The following is an 18957-nucleotide window of genomic DNA, read 5'->3' on the forward strand; positions in this document are numbered from 1 at the left end:
GCAGGCAAACAACGTTCAACGCCCTTGACAAGATTTCTTTTAAATGACTTAGCAGTCAATTGAGAGACCGTTGAACTTCTGTATTTCAGTCAGCGCTTGATTCCGATGGCAAATTAACGAACCATATCCAACGCTGTGCTGCCCGATTCTTCCAGTGATGACAGTATCGTCATGCCAAAACCATATGCTTTATTTGCACAGACTTGGCTTGCGTTATTCCTGATTATCTGCTTAAAAGAGTCACTTTTCCCAGGGTTTTCCCAGTACGAATTCTTCTCGTTGTGATGCTAATCAACAGTGGCGTTCACACAGGAATTAACCAAAACAAACAAAGCAATTAGAAAAACACACACACATACACACACATAAAACAAAACCTGAGTGATTTCCATTGGAAGGACCATTGATAATATCGTCACGTCTGGCAGCGTCAAGAATGTTAATTGATATGCCCCACCGACAATGCAAATATTAACATACATGAATAAGCATAAAGTTTGGAGATCACCTATGTTTAGAACACCCCATCAACTGAAAATGCTACCAGGGCATCATAATCTGACCGCAGAGCATGCGAGACATCAAATCACCTCTTCTAGCAGCAAAGTTCCATTAAAATATTTGTTTTCGCAGGTAGTGTAACGACTACAGTCAGGGCACCAGATTACTACTCAACTTACACATAGCATACTAAAAAAATCACCCAATAATACACTCTAACCTCGAGTCTGACCACTGCAGCCTTTTTTGGCGAGAAGAATAAACAGCTTCGTTATTAAAGAAAGCGAATTTCATCTATTTTGCCAGAACGGGGCCGAAGGAGTCAGAATGCTGGTATGTGCCTTCCGAGGTTTGGGCGAATTTCAGCCTATATTGTGTGCATCATGCCAACGAGACAACCTTTATTCTCGATTCCTTCCGTCACACCCTGCGCGTCTTCAATGCCAAATAGATTCCCGACTAAAATGTTCCTAATGTCACGAGTTTATACACTGCAGTTATGTGCCCGGCCCTATCATGTGCGTCAAGAGATCCACACCAAGCGGATAATACGATTGTAGTCACTCAACGGTCCTTGCTCACAGTCACATAACATTGTAGCTATAGAGACAAATAACAATGTGGACAAAGCTTAGTGGTCCCAGAGCAAAAACGATTGAAAAAAAAGAAAAAAAAGAAAGAAAGAAAGAAAGAAAGAAAGAAGAAGAAGAAGAAGGAGGAGAAGAAGAAGAGATGTCCTGTTTACGTCTTGCTACTGGCTGAAGCTTCTCAAACATGAATGACGATATTCTTTCGCATAGTTACCAATGAGTTCCCGCCTCGATTGCGTACTTGGGTACATAAGGGCTCAGCTGACAAGACATATGTCTCATGATTTTAGAGCACTAGTAAAGAGCTCTGAAAATGATAATCGTGATCCCTCCAATCTTCCCTTCAAATCCACATCATCGCTCCAGGTACTCATTAGATCAATAATGGTAAAAATAGAATACCAGCAAGTCTATCATTATATATCGTTATGCTCTCCGCTGAATGATGATTTGAAAGGAAAACGGGGGGGGGGGTGGTTCTGCTACTGACGTCAAGACATGAATGACTGACATCATCTTTCAACTAAGCCACTGAAATTGAGTGACATTATACTCATTTTTTTTTCACACTCATCTTCCAGAACATGCATTGGTTCGAGCAAATATATATTCTTCGGTTGCCAGGGGAAAGTTTGGGTAAATAGGTATGGCTATGCTTTATTGGGGATAGTCAGATAATACATGATATGCCAGAAGATTCAGAGGTGAGAGCGAATATAGAGGAAACAATGGGTGATAGTAACAGCACCTCCTTGGTAACTCCAAACACGCCATAATCAGATGATTTGATCCAATCAAGGAAGTGTGCAAACCCTCCCTCTCTCACACTTTCAAATGATCCCTGAATGATGACGGATCAGCGCAGTGGAAGATTGAATTCCGCAAAACTTCAGTACCTCCGTGGTAAACCGCCACCACTTGCTAATGCTGGTGAAAGTGGTGGTCCTCCTCTCGCGGTTTGCGCTCCGAGAAATTGATGAATCGCACTCAAAGCCCGACAGAACATCTCTCAAATCATCAGGAAAAACAAGACAGAATTTGGAATGCTTGGCAGGAATTACATACATACACATATATTACATATACACACACACATACAAAACACGCATACATCATACATACAGTAAGGGTCGTTTGGTTTGTGGTGTGGCAGGTTTTTAACGATTGTTCAAAGAGCAAGATTGATCACATCGTTTCACCTACTTGAAGCAGTCATGGATCATATCTGTCATCCGCCAGACACGTACAGAAACCACGCATATCATCCACACAACATTACAGGTGTGCGCAGCCCACAGAAGAGGGTGGTGGGACGGAAAAAAATAGACGACTCTTTTAACCTCATGGAATGAAAACATACAAACAAGCGCACACCGAAAACATTATACCTTGTAGCAAATGAGGCATGGCATATTGGATTATAATATAAAGTGTTCACTCCCTTTGTTCATGGACTTCTCTCCCTGACCATGCTAACATGTGCGGAGATATAAATTTCAGTCAAGTGCTATTTTTCCACCTCAATGCAAACGTAAACCGAGACACTGTCGAATCATGTTTCGTCGAGAAACACGGCAGACGAGAGACATGCGAAAACATTGTGAGTGATCAACTGGAATTGCAATGAGACGGCGGGTTCATATTTCCTTGGCTGCCTTTGCACAAGGCTAATGATTTCCTTGACACATTACGCCACTGCATGAGAGAGAATGGGAAATGATAAGATTTCGCACTGGTTTCCGAAATAGAAGAGAGATTGGAATGTGGTGATCTGTAACATACCACGAACAGGAAAAAGGGTGGGCTGATAATGAGAACGATATAGTTTCGTAGACAATTTGTACTGGTTTCTGCGAAATTGTTTATAATATGAACAAAATTCACAGAAATGAAGATGCTCACTGCATTCTTTTTTTCACAAAGTGCCTTGGCAACAGCAGAAAAATGTATACATGTAAACCATAATAATTACTCTTCCAACCTCAATGGGTAAAAATTAAAAAAAGAGCAAAAAAGGACGGACAAAACAGAAACCATAATTTGCAAGGTCTACTTATCTTCTTCAATCGATAGTGAAAGTACTTCAGAGCCATGAAATGAAGCAACAATCAAATGCTCATGGATCGAGCCAAGTTCTTTGTAGGCTTTGAAGTGTGGTCGCGCCAGAAGGAAAAACAGGAGTACACTACAAGTGTATTTTTTCTTTATTCGGCCACGAAACATGATACCCTTCTACATCTAATTCAGTCGTGTGAGATGTACATGGACGATTTGATTTCATTGATAATTCCTCGTCTGATCTGTAAAAAGAATGGTATCTAGCCAAATGATCTGCATATATCAGTGCATCGCATTGCCTAGAGAGTAGCAGATATCATTATCACATCATGATAATAACGATACATATTTTTGGGGGGTTACCGTTTCGAAGGACCAAATGATGCGTAAAATATCAAGACAGAAAATCGTGAGATGATTGCCAATGCCTTCATAATCAAATGAAATAATGAGTTCCCGAGCGAGGTAGGTATAGGACCTACTTCTTACATCATCATTTTAGAAACGGTTCATGAGATGAAAGTCTGTGAAAATCAGGCAAAACTTTGCAAACACTTGCAACGATTTCACACTCACCTGTTTTCCGGGTGAAAAGCGAAAGTGGCAGCTAAGCGTGCAGATGAAGTTATTCCATGTACTTCCTCAAGTTACAAATTCTATATTTCAGTAAATGCGCTATAATGCACAGAATCCACAGCTATTTCCACGCCTACTGAATACATGTAATGTCAGCGAAGGGTCGCGGTTGGTCCAAACTTTTCAAAATGATCTTACTAAACTACAGAGGGCCAGGCTTTGCTTTCAACTCCGGGCGTGAACACGAGCGCCCTACTCCGAACACTGTTGACTTACAGACTAACTACTTGATGATGCACGCGTCGGTTTTATCACAAGAATGACCTTGCTACCACAGGCGAGCGCGCGTTCGTCACTCTTATCCGTGGATGTACACTGTGCAGTATTGAAATGCTGCGAGGTTCTTGTCTGCGTACTGCGGGCGAACAGGTATACAATCCCTTTGGTATTATAATACAGACTGAGGTTAACGTCGCGAAACAAGGTCTCTTTTGATACTTCTGGGACCAAATGACAAGTGATTCATTTGTTCGTTTCGGTAGAATTCGACTCAGACAGCCTACTCTTTTAAGATAAAGAGCAAAAGTTAGTTGGAAAAAGCGAGGGTAACGTCCGTGGAGTTTCCTTCAATTTTACTCGTCTGACCACTCAATAAATAAACTAAAGCGGTCTCCGTGTTTGGAAAAGGCTATCGCACTTCGAAACATTCACACTTTTTCATTCAAGAGGGGGAGGGAGAGAACGCGGGAAGTAACCCTGAAAATGGAAATTGAATAATTCGCATGCCTTTCGAATTCGTACAAAAGAGCAGCGTCCGCAGCGTCCTAGGTTAATCATCATAATTGCACTTTCCACATAAAGACACTTGTGACCCTCTTCAAGAACAAAAAGGTGCCGTATAGAAATAGACATAATTTAATGGTTATGGCACAGGGTAAGGATGGTTTGAGTATTGGTAAGCCTATATTCCCCCTGTTTAAACCCTCCACACGCAGAATCATACATAATTTTGTAAACACACATACACAGGGTCTACGGACACATTTAAGACATTGTAAATAGATAGGCCTACATGTAGAAACATAACACAATACATGCAGGGGGGGGGGGGTGTCCATCGAGTGCTATACAGCAGCGAAGCATTGTTGCAAACATGATCATCATAATTCAAGATTATGAGTGGGGAAGTCATAAATGGTGTCAACACATGGCAACACTGACATGAGTATTCAAATTCATTTTTTTTTTCACTTTAAACAAAGGCAATGACAACAAGTCAATGAAATTTAGATTTTTTAAATTTTTTTTTCTCATACATTCAAGAAAAACAAGGCACGCAACCATGCGATTTTGAGACATAAGTCAACCATTCGGACAGCGTTTACATGAAGGACGGCGCTACTACCTCAAATGATGATTTTCCAACCACATGCTTCAGTGTTAATCACCGTTGTGATGGAGACTATGACATCACCAAAACCAAACGAATGCTTCAGGTGGAACGAAGCGGAAGTCATCAAAACTGACAATCTCAAGTCAAACACACCAAAACTCTCTTCATTAGGGATTCTTGAAAGCCATAGCAAATGAAGCTTGAGAACGAGCCTATAAACCAATGAACCCGCAATCAGAGACCCCGACACAGTCATAATACTTGTTTGGGGTTACCCCCGTGTCTAAGCTTCGGACAAACACAACAGAGATCCTGAGTTTCGATAATCACTGATTCAACAGCATTTGAACGATTTTACTCCTTTTGTCGAGCAAACCAATACCCTCTTTTTCTGAGAATGGGAAGCATTACATAACAAAGCAGCTCGTGCCACTGGACCATCTTATCACGCCGAGAATCACTGACTGAAGCCTTTACGACTAAACCTTTTACAACACAAGCGGTTTTGCTTTCAACCAATTTAACTGTTTATTATAGGGTTTCAGAGAAAATGAACTAGAAAACGGGATCATTGTTCTAGAGGATGACAAATTTGAAGTGATACACCTTTAGTAACCTTAATTCCTGACTTAAAAAGAAAGTAAAAATCTAAACATCTTCTTGTTCAGAATGGTAATACAAAAGTTCACGAGATCGAGTTGATAGTGTGAAATGTCAAGACGAAAGTGAATGAACTGCTTAATCGTTCGTATGACTTGATCGAGCGCAAAATCGCTACAATTTTGTAAAAGTTGAAAACAATCATCATAATGATTATCATGCCAGTTCGTCGCGTTCGTCGAACTTTGTCTGCATGTAGAAAGTACACAGATTTGCTGTAAGATTATGATTTTGCGGAGGATAAATGAGACCAGCAAATAAAAGCCATGCTTACTATTGACTTACGCGATTGATACAGGGAAAAAGCCTATTTATGATGGTGTTACAAAACAGTGCAGTTATTTGAAATCATGGAAGGACAAGACGGATGCCAATCTTTTATGTATCACATCAATCCATGGCAACATTGAGGAAACACAGGAAACACAAAAGAAAGAGAAATAGCTGTATCATAAAACGTTGCCATATAAACATAGTATTTATAAACAATTATTCAGCTTATATAACGGTGTTGTTTTGAACCATAATTATGTATTACATTTGCATTGTGTCATACAGTCGTTGTTTTTTATGGTATTGAAATTTGATTGCTTTGTATATAGATCGAAATTAGGGGTTTTGTCAGATACAATCCAACTTATAGGTCTATCACCATGGTAGTACTTTTTTCTTTCTTAAATGCTAAAGTAAATTCAAATCGTGTGCTGAGAAAAAAAAAAGGAAAATCATGTATCAAAATATAGCTGAGTCATACTTCATCTTCTGGTCTCTGACTGTGTGTTTTGGGGTATTATTTCCTGCGAGGTAACTATATATAAGCAAGTTTGCTATGGAGAAAAATTTTATGAAGGAACATAACATCAGACATTCTTGGAAGAAACAACCTAACAACACTGTGATTATAAAAAGACCAAGTCCTACTCAGACAACTACCACCAACACCATTATTGCATAAACGACTTCTACTAAAATAGTGATAAGAATATAAAGGTGATAACAGTAGTATAGCGGAAATAACAATGCTAACAGCAATTAAAATATTCGTGTCAAGCATTATCATAACAGCTGCATGATTATTGTCATTTTCTTTGTAATAATCACGATCATTCATCACTATCATATTTTGTGGAAGAGCATAACACCTTGTGACTATTCATGGGACGATAACAAATACTCCGAGACACAATTTCCAAGCTTGTGTTGTTCTTTTACTTTTAAACAATATTAAGCCAGGCTTTTGAATATGCGGTTGATATCATGAGATATACAGTACAATATGAATGTTCAAAAAGCTTTCGAAACCCAGTCGACTCCTTGGGAAATATGGTGTTTTATATACCTCAAATTGAGATCAACCACTGTCATAATGCAGGTTTACGACAAAGCCACAACCGCTTCCATTATGGAGACATCCCGCAAAAAATATCCTATTTATCGACGCTTTTATTATTTCATATTTTGTCTGCAGTGGTTCACGGTTAAAACAAACAACCCATGTGACTGATTTGGCAACAGAAACTTGGAATAAACAGACAAAAACTGATCCATATCTGTCTTTAATTTCAAATGGAAAAAAAAATGTTCAATTATCTCCTATATATGAACATTACTGGAGAATTGAACTTTTGTGGCAAACATACAAACCTAGCGACTGAGTGGAGTATGAATATCTGTTTCGCTGCGACTGGGGTAGCAATAGAAGTGAAACTTTACCCAATGGAATATTACCAAACAGCTAGAACGGTAAACTTTTCATTCACATCGTATGGAAAGTTGAAGGATTTCAATGGGTCACGTGTTTTCAGGAATTTTATCGGCCACAATGACATAATGTATTATTCAAAGTAAATATGGGCATGACACCATACCCTCATGCTTCACACATTCCCATGCACACATGATCATTCTAAAAGAAAAAAGAATATCGTATGACGAAAGTCAAGAAGGAGTTATAGCCTGCAAATCAAACTTGTACATAGTTTCATTGCAGAAACATTCTCCATCACTTTGTACGAAAGTTTGCAAACTCAGAGGGATGCGAACACCAAACGAAACTTGGATTACACAATAAAGAAAAAAATCTCCACCAGATATACATCATATTGGATTTCCAAGGCAGCTTGAAGGAGATCATGCATGTACGTGTATTTCATGTTGACTTTAAAGTGAGCTGTTAATAACGGGTGAATCAATGCATTCTCAGAGATCGCACCCAAGACGTGCGACAAGGAACATTGAGCGCAAGAATAGCAACACTGAAACGTGAGTTACCTTCACAACACAGCGTGGGATTTAGAAAGTGGGTATGAAAATCAAAAGAAGATAAACCTCTATATATCACAGCTTTAATTATTTCTGAGAAAGAAGAAACCTGGGCAGAGCGTCAAAATATTGACATGCCATTCTTGTGACGTACGTGCGTCCGCTATACCAACTAATCGGTCAACTTTCTTGACTCATCGTATACCTTCCAAAAGAAACTGACCCAGCGTGCATGCGTGAGCACCGCGCCTCAGGTGAGAAGGAAAAAAAAAGTAGTCTTGTCTATTTGTGACCGTATACATTCATCATGACTGTTTTCACTGTGTTCCAGTCTGCCCACACAAGTCTGTAAATAATAATTCTTCGATTCGGTCATTAGTGTTCAATGTTCAACTTCGGCCTATCCCTGACCAACTATTTTTTTTTTCTGTGTTTTTTCCTAGCGGCAATGTTATCGGCAAAACAAAACAAAAGATCAAACCGGTAGCGGTCAGATTATTTAGGTTTGTCAGTAATATGATTTCATTTCATTATACTTTCCAATAAATCAGTCTGAAATAGTTTCTAAAATTCGTGTTTGGTGTACAGTGGTATCATCATCAGACAGGTCTATCAAGATTGCCACAGAAGTATTCTGTAGTGTACTTGTTCCTGTGAAGTATTTACTTATTTCAAAACGGATATATACCTGTTGCCATTTTCTTTTCTACCGGGATACTTAAATGTCAAAAGCGTGCTGTTTAAGGACGGAGGATAAAGAAGAGACGAGGATGTAAACATTGTAGAAATAGATTGCCCCACTGTGAACAGTTAAAGGTGTATCGGTTTTTCTCTTCCACTTGCATGCCAAATAAAGAGCAATCCTCGCAAAAAATACCATGTGATAGTTTACAATAAATTTAGGACATTTCTATCATATTATGTCGAAACTTCATCAGCGTAATTACTATTTTGCTCTTTGCTGATGTATTGTGAATTCTTGCGTACAGCGTGCACCTGTATACATGTAATTGATACTTGAGAAATATCCTCTGGCTCTGAAATATAAATCAGCACTAAATCTATCTTGTGATTTTAGCCAACAAGTTGATAATCATGTTTATCTGAGTTGACACTCTTTTTTCACAATCTGACAGATGACAGATTGACACTAATTGTTTAACAAAAAAAAAAAAGGACAACAAACGTGTTTGATTTCTTTGCACACATCTACAATCCCGGAGACTGCTGTAGGCAGCGATAGTCCGAACAGAAGTTTATGAAGTCATTCATATCTAGATTGGCAACAATACAGACAAGGGAAGATCTGGGGTTGAACTAGGAAGCGTTGAGCGGAAAGGGAATGGAGCGGCACACACAGTTGTACTTCCGGCATTTCCTCACATAACACATTTTGTTATTTCAGGTTTCAGCTTAATTACAATTTTCTTCAATGTCACCACCAATGATATATCTTGATTGCACAGGTTGCATCAGTCGAAGTACGTTGCCCATAAACTTGTCAGGTATACGAAATTTTTAGGTAGTTGTACTTCTGTATTTGAGAAGAATTTCAATTCGTGACTCGACCTCATCAGCACATTATTTCAGGCAAGTGCACATCGAATGCTCTTCCTCGACGAGTTACGACACAAACAACATTTTGACAACTGACTTGCCGGAAATACCAACAGTTCATTCAAGTATGCTCGCACTTTCGGAGACTTATAGGGCATTCGAATTACCCAGTGGTATCTTCTCCAGTTCTTATTTTCTTTGTTACAAATCGAAACGGCCACTATACTGCACATGTTTTGATCTAGGAAACGAAATAATACTTCGTAATTTCTAAGAATTTTCCAGTGTTGTCTCGCCTTTATGCACTGTATTTCTTTTTGTCCGTGCCCGCAACATCTATAAGCTAGCCCAGAGAGACAAATATCATATATTATGACTGGTAAGCAAACAAACCCTATTAATCAGCCTTACCCCCTACATTTATCATGTAACTAACAATTGGCTTTTGCTGTCTTTAATGTTGTTACGCATTTCATTTGTCAAATGATGTGCAGAAAACATCACTTGAAATGAGAAATAATACCACAAAAATAATTCAGGAAGAGATTAAATCGTCAGCAAAACATGTTTATTTTGCCGTAATAGGAAGTTGGCTCTCATCAATCAGAGGCAATAGGCTCCCTACAAGGAATTCGAAGAATATAGACTTTTAACCGCATCCCACCTAGCGCAGATGATTGAATTGATATCTAACGCTGAATACAGAGACGGACCTTGTAGAAGTTCTGAATGCCTTTAGATGCGGCATGCAACTATACGAACTAATTGCTTCTTTTTAACAATTCTGCGCATGTTGGAACGAATATTAGTTCCACTATTCATGACTCCTCTGTAACTCCTGTCGGCCGAAAGTCCCGGTTAACTATATACTGGCTTGGATAGACGGATTAAAATGTATCTCTCCTGACTTAACCATAAATAAAAGAGCAGCCTTTTTCCGCCGTTTTACCCCAAACCAAATTCTCATCTTAAAAGAATGCGATGCTATAGGGTACTGATTTTGCATCCAAAGCATGCAATTAGAGCTGTAAACAGGGGGCATTTCATGAAGCGTTTTGTCAGTTTTTTTTTTTTTTTGGTGACAAGCTGTTATCAAGCTACTGATATCCCTGCATCTGATTGGCTGAGAGCACATTTGTTTGACAAATTGTTGGACAAAATGTTTCATGAAATGCTTCCAGAACAACAGAACCCCCCCCCCCCCACACACACACACACACGATCTATCGGCATCATGTTGACAAATAAAACTTAAATAAAAATTTAAATCCGTTGAACAAACTGTTTAATGGAAAACACTCGAATCATCCACTGTCCGGTACTCAAACGGATCCCGGCCCAACAAGACGACTAATTGACCCGATTCTTGAACTGGGGCCCCCGGATGTCTTCCGGACAAAGACCAAGAGAATGGTCTGTCAAAGAAAAAATAAATGCTCAGATGGATATGGAAAACCACAACAACATCAACAGAAGTTGATTTTCAGGGACGCCCTGACATGACCCCTGTTGTCCACCACAGTAAAAATCTGCGTACCAGCCAAGCAGACGACGACCTGATTTGTATTTGTTTCTTCCTTGTTTGTTTGTTTGTTCGATTGGTTTACAATTTCTGACTTATAATCAGGGGCCTCGAAGAGAATGAAAGCATAATTGTTCAAAATTACAGCTTATATTTTGTACACACGTCCAAACACATAAATCGCGAAAGAAATTTCGATAAAATTTAAAGAAAATATGGATAAATTATTCAGAAAGTTTGCACAGCTTCTGAGCTTGACTTTTACAGTTGCTCACGTTGAAAGTTGCTGTACTCCAGTTTTATACCAAAATGGTCATCTGCATCTGGTGGGAATTGGGGTGGGAAAAGAAGTGATAGGTCCAGTGGTATCACACGAATCGACCTTCAGCCTCTATAGCAGACCTAGCCGAGATCTTGCTTTATTCTTCTTCATGTCTCGAATTCGAAGCTGTCTATTGTCTCATGCCGAGAGGTCAGTTATAATCACAATATTATCAGAATTCTGGCGACATCCAAATCGGTCTAGATCGGATACCACGCGGTGCTCTCAAAAATAGAATTAGGAAGCGACGAGCGACAAGCGGAAGGTGGATTGAGGTTCGTAACCAGAAAGTGACTGTTTCTGACGGATGGACTTCATACAGATACGAGCCATTATCACCAAGTCCACTGTGAGTATGGTCCTGGTGACATTGACACGGGCAAACAAACAAACAAACAAACAAAAATAGGCGGGCCTTTCTGACGCAAAAGCTAACAACTATCAACGCAATGACGTTGTCGCGCCTTATCATTGTAGACGACGTAAACAAGTGTTTCTTTACCGATGCATGTGGGATTTTTGGTAAACATTTTTTTTCCACGGTATTCGCAAGAATCAATCACATGACATGAGTAATGGATTTTCGCGTGAGACGAGCGGGAAGGTGAAAAAAAAAGTAAATAAGATTGAGGGACAAAGTCTGATTCGAACAATTTGACATCATTATGTGTGTGTGTGTGTGCGTCTGTGTGTGTATTTTTCGTCTGGTTGACAGTTCAATTGATCTCGTTCGAATATACGATAGTGGCAGCTGTGATGCATTCGTCTGTCATTTTTTTTTCTTCAGTTTTCATCAAGCGAAAATGGACGCGCATTCAAAATTGAGAGGCAGGAGATGTAAAAACTTTACGCAAATCCTAAACCAGCACACATTCTATCCCCTCTCGTGATTTCGATTCAGAAGGTTTGCTATTCAGGATTCTACTAGTACATTAATTTCTACTGACAAGTTATTTGGTTCGCTTTATAGTGACGTAAAGCTTCATAATGTTTCTCTGTTGCTTTCAATCTACAATTACGAAACTTTCGGGTGTTTCTTTATCAGCGAAAAAAAGATGACTTTAAAGACAAATTATTCTCAGCGTAATTATTTCCGGTGGTCGTAATTGCTTGTGTCTCCTATTGAGTTTTGAGGCACATCTACTTTGTTCCATGAATTTGGAAGCGGTGAAATTCGCGGCACCATCTTAACAAACCACACTGTTTCCATTTTGATAACTGTAAACTACATGATCCTCTCTGCTGCTATAAAGTCTTTGATCTAATAAAGCTATGGAACAGAAAGTAGGATTAGAAATAAACGCGATATGATTCACAAAGTTAAAAATCTGTGAGGGATCGCATTACCCATAAGCATGTTAAGTGACCGGTTTATGGTATGTGGTGATATAGATGTTAGATATATCTCTTTAAAGAGAGAACAGAAGTCCCCACAGCTCTGTATCCTGGAGTGACTTTCAGGTTCATGCCTTGAAACAGATCGAACAGCTCAGCCAGCAAGAGCTCCACAATTTCTAAAATTGAGCCACCACAATATTTATACGGCGTCTTTAAACACCGTCCCACTTGTGCCTACTATAATAGTTAATAAGAGCCTGTGCAAATGTCATCTCAATTGTCACTGGACGTCGGTGTGTAATCACCCACTTCAAATGTGAAGTTACCCGCACTGACCCACGGTATTTGACAGCTACCTGTTACGAAAAAAAAATTCTTATAGCTAGACTCAAATGATTTGTGAGCAGACCGTTGCAGAAAGCTGCGTGTTGGAAATATGACACGATGTCAATGTCATCTATAATTTGATTATCTTTCCCAGCAAACAAACATATTAGGCCTATCGTATATTTTGGGAACGTGCTGTATACCTGACAATGCCCCTTCTCCGCGATCAAAAGTAACGCGCGCAACAGTGAGATGTCAAAATAAACCCCTACCAGAAACTAGTACGCTAACACCCCACACTCGATGATTCTTTTGTTTCGCATAGTTTTGTTTTGTTTTGGCCTGGATGACAGAAGTGTGCGCGATGGATATTTGTTTTTAGGTCTGATGGTAGAAGTGATGTGTAATCTAAGTTTGATTTGATTCTAAGTTTTGATTTGACTTTGAGTTGTTTTGGCATGCCCGAGAGGTGCCTAACCGCTTCGCACTTGCACTGAAAACTGTCTTGCACTTTCGCGGACTTTCAAAAGAAGGTGAATGTCTTTGGTGACTGAAAAAAAAGAAGAAGAAAAGGAACAGGGGCAACGACCTGGTACGAAGAGCAAGTCTCCAGTGGAAGTAGCAGGTAAGGATGCCGTCTGGCCCGCGGTGTACAAATCTCATGACATCCACTGATCGTCTGTACTGAAAGCGGCCACCGTTTTTCACGCTAAAGAGGAAACGCGGCTCCATTTTAAAGCTGGTGTCGAATGGTTTCGTAACCTGGTAGTAATTTGCCGATTAAAAGGCTAATTGTGCACAGTCTGTCTACTTCATTATGGTACGTCAATTCAGCTTAAGCGCACATAAACAAGAAAGAAAGAAAGACATTATAAAACTAAACTGAAATCCATATTCAGTGCAAAGGCATATGGGGAGGAAGCTTATGATGAGCCAGGTATCACTGAACGAAAGCGGCTCGACGAATTTTAGTGTTCGAATGAAGAACAGATAATAAGTATGAAAATAGATAAAAATGAATGAATGCATTTTTTGCCTAATATTTCTCTCGGTTGCCCAGTGTTTTTTTTTAAATCCTTAATTGGGTGCCCATCTGCTGGTGGACATGCGCGTTCCCTCGCTCTTGTCACTATTTATCGGGACACATGCATGGTAACGACACTTTGTTATCTCGGATGTATGTCAATCTTAACTCTAGCGGTTTGTCTTCCTTCATATAGTCGGATGTCCACACGACCTCATAATCCCCGCTTCCTAGGGACAACTGCTGCTATTTTCCCATGTCATTCCTGGCTATGTACTGTACACCATTATTTTCTCATGCATGTAGGCAGATAAGGTGCTGCTGTGACCCCAGGCTGTTGCGTGACGACCTTCATTCGCGTAATCAACAACGATGTTAATCCTAACTCGCCAACAGAATCCACTGTCCTCTATATGATATCATCTTCAAGTAATGTCATTTTCAATCTCCTCTGTTTACTTCACTCGCTGGATTTCCAATATATCATCTGACTTCACGCATTTAACAAAGCTGGTATAGTCAAATGTGATGAGTAATAATCTACTTGTTAAGTCAATTACTTTCTCTGAATTAACCTGATAGATTGGACTGATAAAAATGGGTATGTCTTTTTGTATGCACAAGGCTGACCAATAGTAGCATGTCCGACTACTTGACCACTGCTGACCGTTTTGCACTTTTCACTGAGGGTCAATTTATCAAAACCAGTATTCAAGGTGCTAAAGGTGTTGCCTCTTTGTTGGGGTTTTGTTTGGTAGATAACTAAGCAACGTGGGCGAATGTCAGTAAGCAATATATAGTAGGCAAGCCGGCGAAGAGGGGTCATTATCTATTGCTCTTCGTGGAAATTAACCTACCCTTACGTTCTTCCGGTAAAAACTAGAGCGTCGCGGGAATGAACTTCTTTGTCATTTTATACCGCTAATTCAAACTAAAATGGCAGGTATGTTGCTATTTTATGATAGATATAGATAAGGAAGGCAGTACATTTCGAATACTTAATACCACTTGCACTCGTGTTCCTTTTATGAATGTAAGAATGCTTTTTTATGTATTACTTATATTCTTTTATTTGAGGACAATATCATTTTTATGGGTTTTCTCCTACCTGCTTGAAAATGGCGTGGAAGACATCGATGTGGTTGTTGAGGTCGACACCAGGGATGTACTGCTCCTCATCCGCCACTTTCTTGTCGTCGAAGACATCGAGCTGGACGACGAGGTCGAGATCGTCGGACTCCGTTTTTCTGGCGGGAAAAATAGGTCAAATCAAAAAACAAAACATGAATGAGTGATCTATCTAAGTCGAGAGGTGTGCCAAAAACATTCCTTCCTTACAACTGATCTCGTATGAGCTGATAGTCGCCATGATTTTGTATTTCTTTTTCTCTCTAAGAAACGAAATAAATGCAACTGCAGTAAGTAATCATACTATGATTATGTTTCGAATTTCTTCATTTGACAGTTTACTTTTGATAAAAAGAAATACCTACAAAGACAGCTAAAAATGTGGACAGTTGTTTGTTTACCCCTCTCAAAATAATAAAAAAAAATCGCAAGATTTTCTCTCCCTTCATAAAAAACACAGCGAAATACAAGAAGGAAATGGCTACAATTATTTTGATCATTCATGCTTTCGACTGAGTTTGTATAATACACCGTTCATATAGACTTTCAATGCAAAACGGGGTAAGCGCTATTTCTGAACATCTTAAAATACGTCCACCACCTCACTTGTTACATAACAAGATTATATTCTTGAGGTTACTGTTCATTTTCCGAAGGTTCGTCATTCCGATGGTTCTTTAGTCCGAAGGTTCGTTATTCCGAAGATTCGTCATTCCGAAGGTTCGTTTATCAAATTGTGATAAGGTTTGTTATTCTGAAGGTTCATTAATCCGGAAATGAAATAAGGTTCGCTTTTCCGAAGGTTCGTTAATCCGAAAATGAAACAAAGCTCGTTATTCCGAAGGTTCGTTACGGATCCTATTTCATTGTCGGATCAACGAACCTTAGGAATAACGAACCCTATGTCATTTTCGGATAAACGAGCCTTCGGAATAGCGAACCCTATTTCATTTTCGGATAAACGAACCTTCGGAATAACGAACCTTCGGAATAACGCCACAAATTTTCGGATTAACGAAGCCTTTTTCATTTTTGGATTAAATAACCTCTAGGTATAGGGAATTTGTGTGTTTCGGATTAACGAACCTTCGGAATAACGAACAGCACCCATTCTTGATGCTATAATATGATAAAAAGTATACCCCATATCATCTTATCATTTTGCTATTTCTTAGCAGCTTTAAATCACAAATATCTCAAGACTTAGCAAGACCGGGAGTTAACTCCTTTTGCGATTTAACGCTTCATGAATTATGTTCTATGAAGAAAAGTGTTCATACTCTGAGCGAGCATTACGACATGCTTAGTTGATGAGCTGCCGGTATTTGGATTACATGCCTAATATGCATCATGTCACCCAGGGCCCATGTGCTACGAACTTCCTGAGGTGGTGTAGGTGTCGACCAAATCAATGGTCATGAACTGTGGCGTTGCATATCAGTTTCTTTCCGCAAACTCCCCAAAATAGTTGAATTTAATCAGTCTATCATGAGTCGGGAAACCATATCTCGTGCCAATAAGACTACAGTTTCGCAATAATGATGATGGTATAAATAATGAACAACACCAAGAGGGATTTTTTTTTTTCGCCCGGTGATCATTTGATATTTCTCTCCTTAGTCTTTTTCAATAAAACAACTACAACATCAACAACAACAATAACACCAACAACAAAATACCAGCAGCAAAATGCCCACAACCGAGTCTTAGTACCAGACACTGCAATAGATAGGCCATGCATTGGCTGTTTGTGGAGTTGACTCCATGTTAGGAAGCCACAGCGGCTTGAATGAAGACTGTAGCTGAAGTAACAAACTTCCGCCCGGAAGTGACAAGGAAACATGGCCTTTTGGATAGGAGATTAACGATCTCATTATCAATCATCATATTTGTCACCAAAAAGTCTCACATTATATCTCGCATTTGCGTATATATATGTATATATATATATATATATATATATATATATATATATATATATATATATATAATAGCATTGACTTGATGTCTAACCAGTGAGTAAGCAAAACTAATATACATGAAAAGACCTTGACCATTAACTCACCTTGAGTCCATCCTAATGCTATTGACCTATAGTTCATGGTCATAATCTTATTTTTGGTCCCCATCTTTCCCCCAAAGTTTGCGCTGTGCACTCAAACCGCAACTCGCATAAATTCTTCATCCACCTTTCCAAAGAGATGATAACATTTGCTAAAGGTTGTCCCCTTCCCCCCATTTCCCTGCAAACTGCGGTTTTCTTATTCATATTTTTTTTTCTTTCGGGATTATTAGTTTTGAGAAAACGTGCTGTGGACCGTAATTGTGTTTTTCACGTCAATCAAAAAGCGCCTTTGGCGAATACACACACATACACATTACGATAATCTGTACACACCGAGTCCAGCACAACAAGGATTGAGATGTACTTTTTGACCTCTTCTGCCAACGTAACTCCCCATACCCCTCCCCCCCCCAAAAAAAAGGGTCCTCTCTTGATGTTGGTCATCTCATGAAAACACCAACTACAAAGGTGTAACCAGTCTGAATGAAACTGCGTGGACGTTACACGTTTACACCACTCACTGCAAATCTCTGCGACACATACTATGTTAATACGGAAGTGGCGCCTTGGTGGTTGACATCTTGTATTAGTTCCGGTGTGTCATCAGTTTGGAAGCGAAAAATAATAATCATCCTCATTCCTAGACGAGTTAACGTGTTTACGTTTTCTCTCCGAGCTTTTAAGCTGATTTATCAAGCATTTATGTTCCATTGTGCAACCCATACGCCCTATATCGCATTGTCTAAAAAAAAAGCGCGCGCGCACACACACACACACACACACACATACATACACAAGCGAATAAAACGAATTGTTATTGCAAAAGGGGCGAAATTGTATTCAACAAACAAGGCAGATTATGATACATTGTACCTCCATCATCATTATTGACATGTGTGCTATTACACCTTGTTTTTTCCTGTTTCTGTTTATGACCTCGGTTTACACAATTGGACATTATGGAAGGCGCACACGCACTAACACACAAACATTCACACGGGCACGTCATAAGACTTTCGAGTCTCCTGCAAAATAGCGTATACAATGTCACTCATGAATACAATTTCACTGTCATGTGACACATATTAAGTTAACCGACAAAAATGAAGGCATCAGACGGGGATTTTGCGATTGACTATTACGCAGTATACACTGAGTTTTGGGCTTGCCCTATTGTATTATAGAGGGATTTCTCTCTTGGGGGACCAATGGCTTCATAAGGGGAATACCTGTCAACACAATCATCTGCGACACATTCAGTCCAGTCATTTTCTTCGTCGCTTTGTCGTCTGCGAAGACAAAATGTGTGGTTTTTTTTTTTTTTTTTTTTTTTTTGGGGGGGGGTTATCAGGAGAGCGCTTACCGCTTAAATTCTGATTTTTTTTTCATTATTGAGTGCGTATTATCCCAAAATTCAGTAACGTATGACTGTATGATGAGCTGATCCACCCACGTCTCTGTAAGAGCGCTAACCATCCACAAAGGCAACACTAAGAAAGAAAAGCGGGGAATGTGTCCATAAGAAACCTGATCACAATTGCACAGCAGCTTAAAGGGATGGTACAGTATTGGTGGAGATGAGAATTGGGCTTTTAACTTTTGCGAGATACCAAGAAAACACTTATGAAATAGCA

General features: G+C 39.4%; 1 protein-coding gene across 1 annotated transcript in view; it reads right to left on the minus strand.

The window, feature by feature from the left end:
* LOC139743417 (uncharacterized) overlaps nucleotides 1-18957 on the minus strand; it is a 192723-nt gene that overhangs the window by 26056 nt on the left and 147710 nt on the right. Inside the window, exon 6 of the mRNA XM_071653902.1 lies at nucleotides 15239-15377. Coding sequence (XP_071510003.1) covers nucleotides 15239-15377 — 139 coding nt within the window. The remainder of the gene's footprint in view (nucleotides 1-15238; nucleotides 15378-18957) is intronic.

The sequence above is a fragment of the Diadema antillarum genome, unplaced genomic scaffold (genome assembly GCF_040938485.1).
Source record: "Diadema antillarum isolate AM-2024a unplaced genomic scaffold, OU_Dant_1.0 seq00001076_RagTag, whole genome shotgun sequence".
Taxonomy (NCBI): domain Eukaryota; kingdom Metazoa; phylum Echinodermata; class Echinoidea; order Diadematoida; family Diadematidae; genus Diadema; species Diadema antillarum.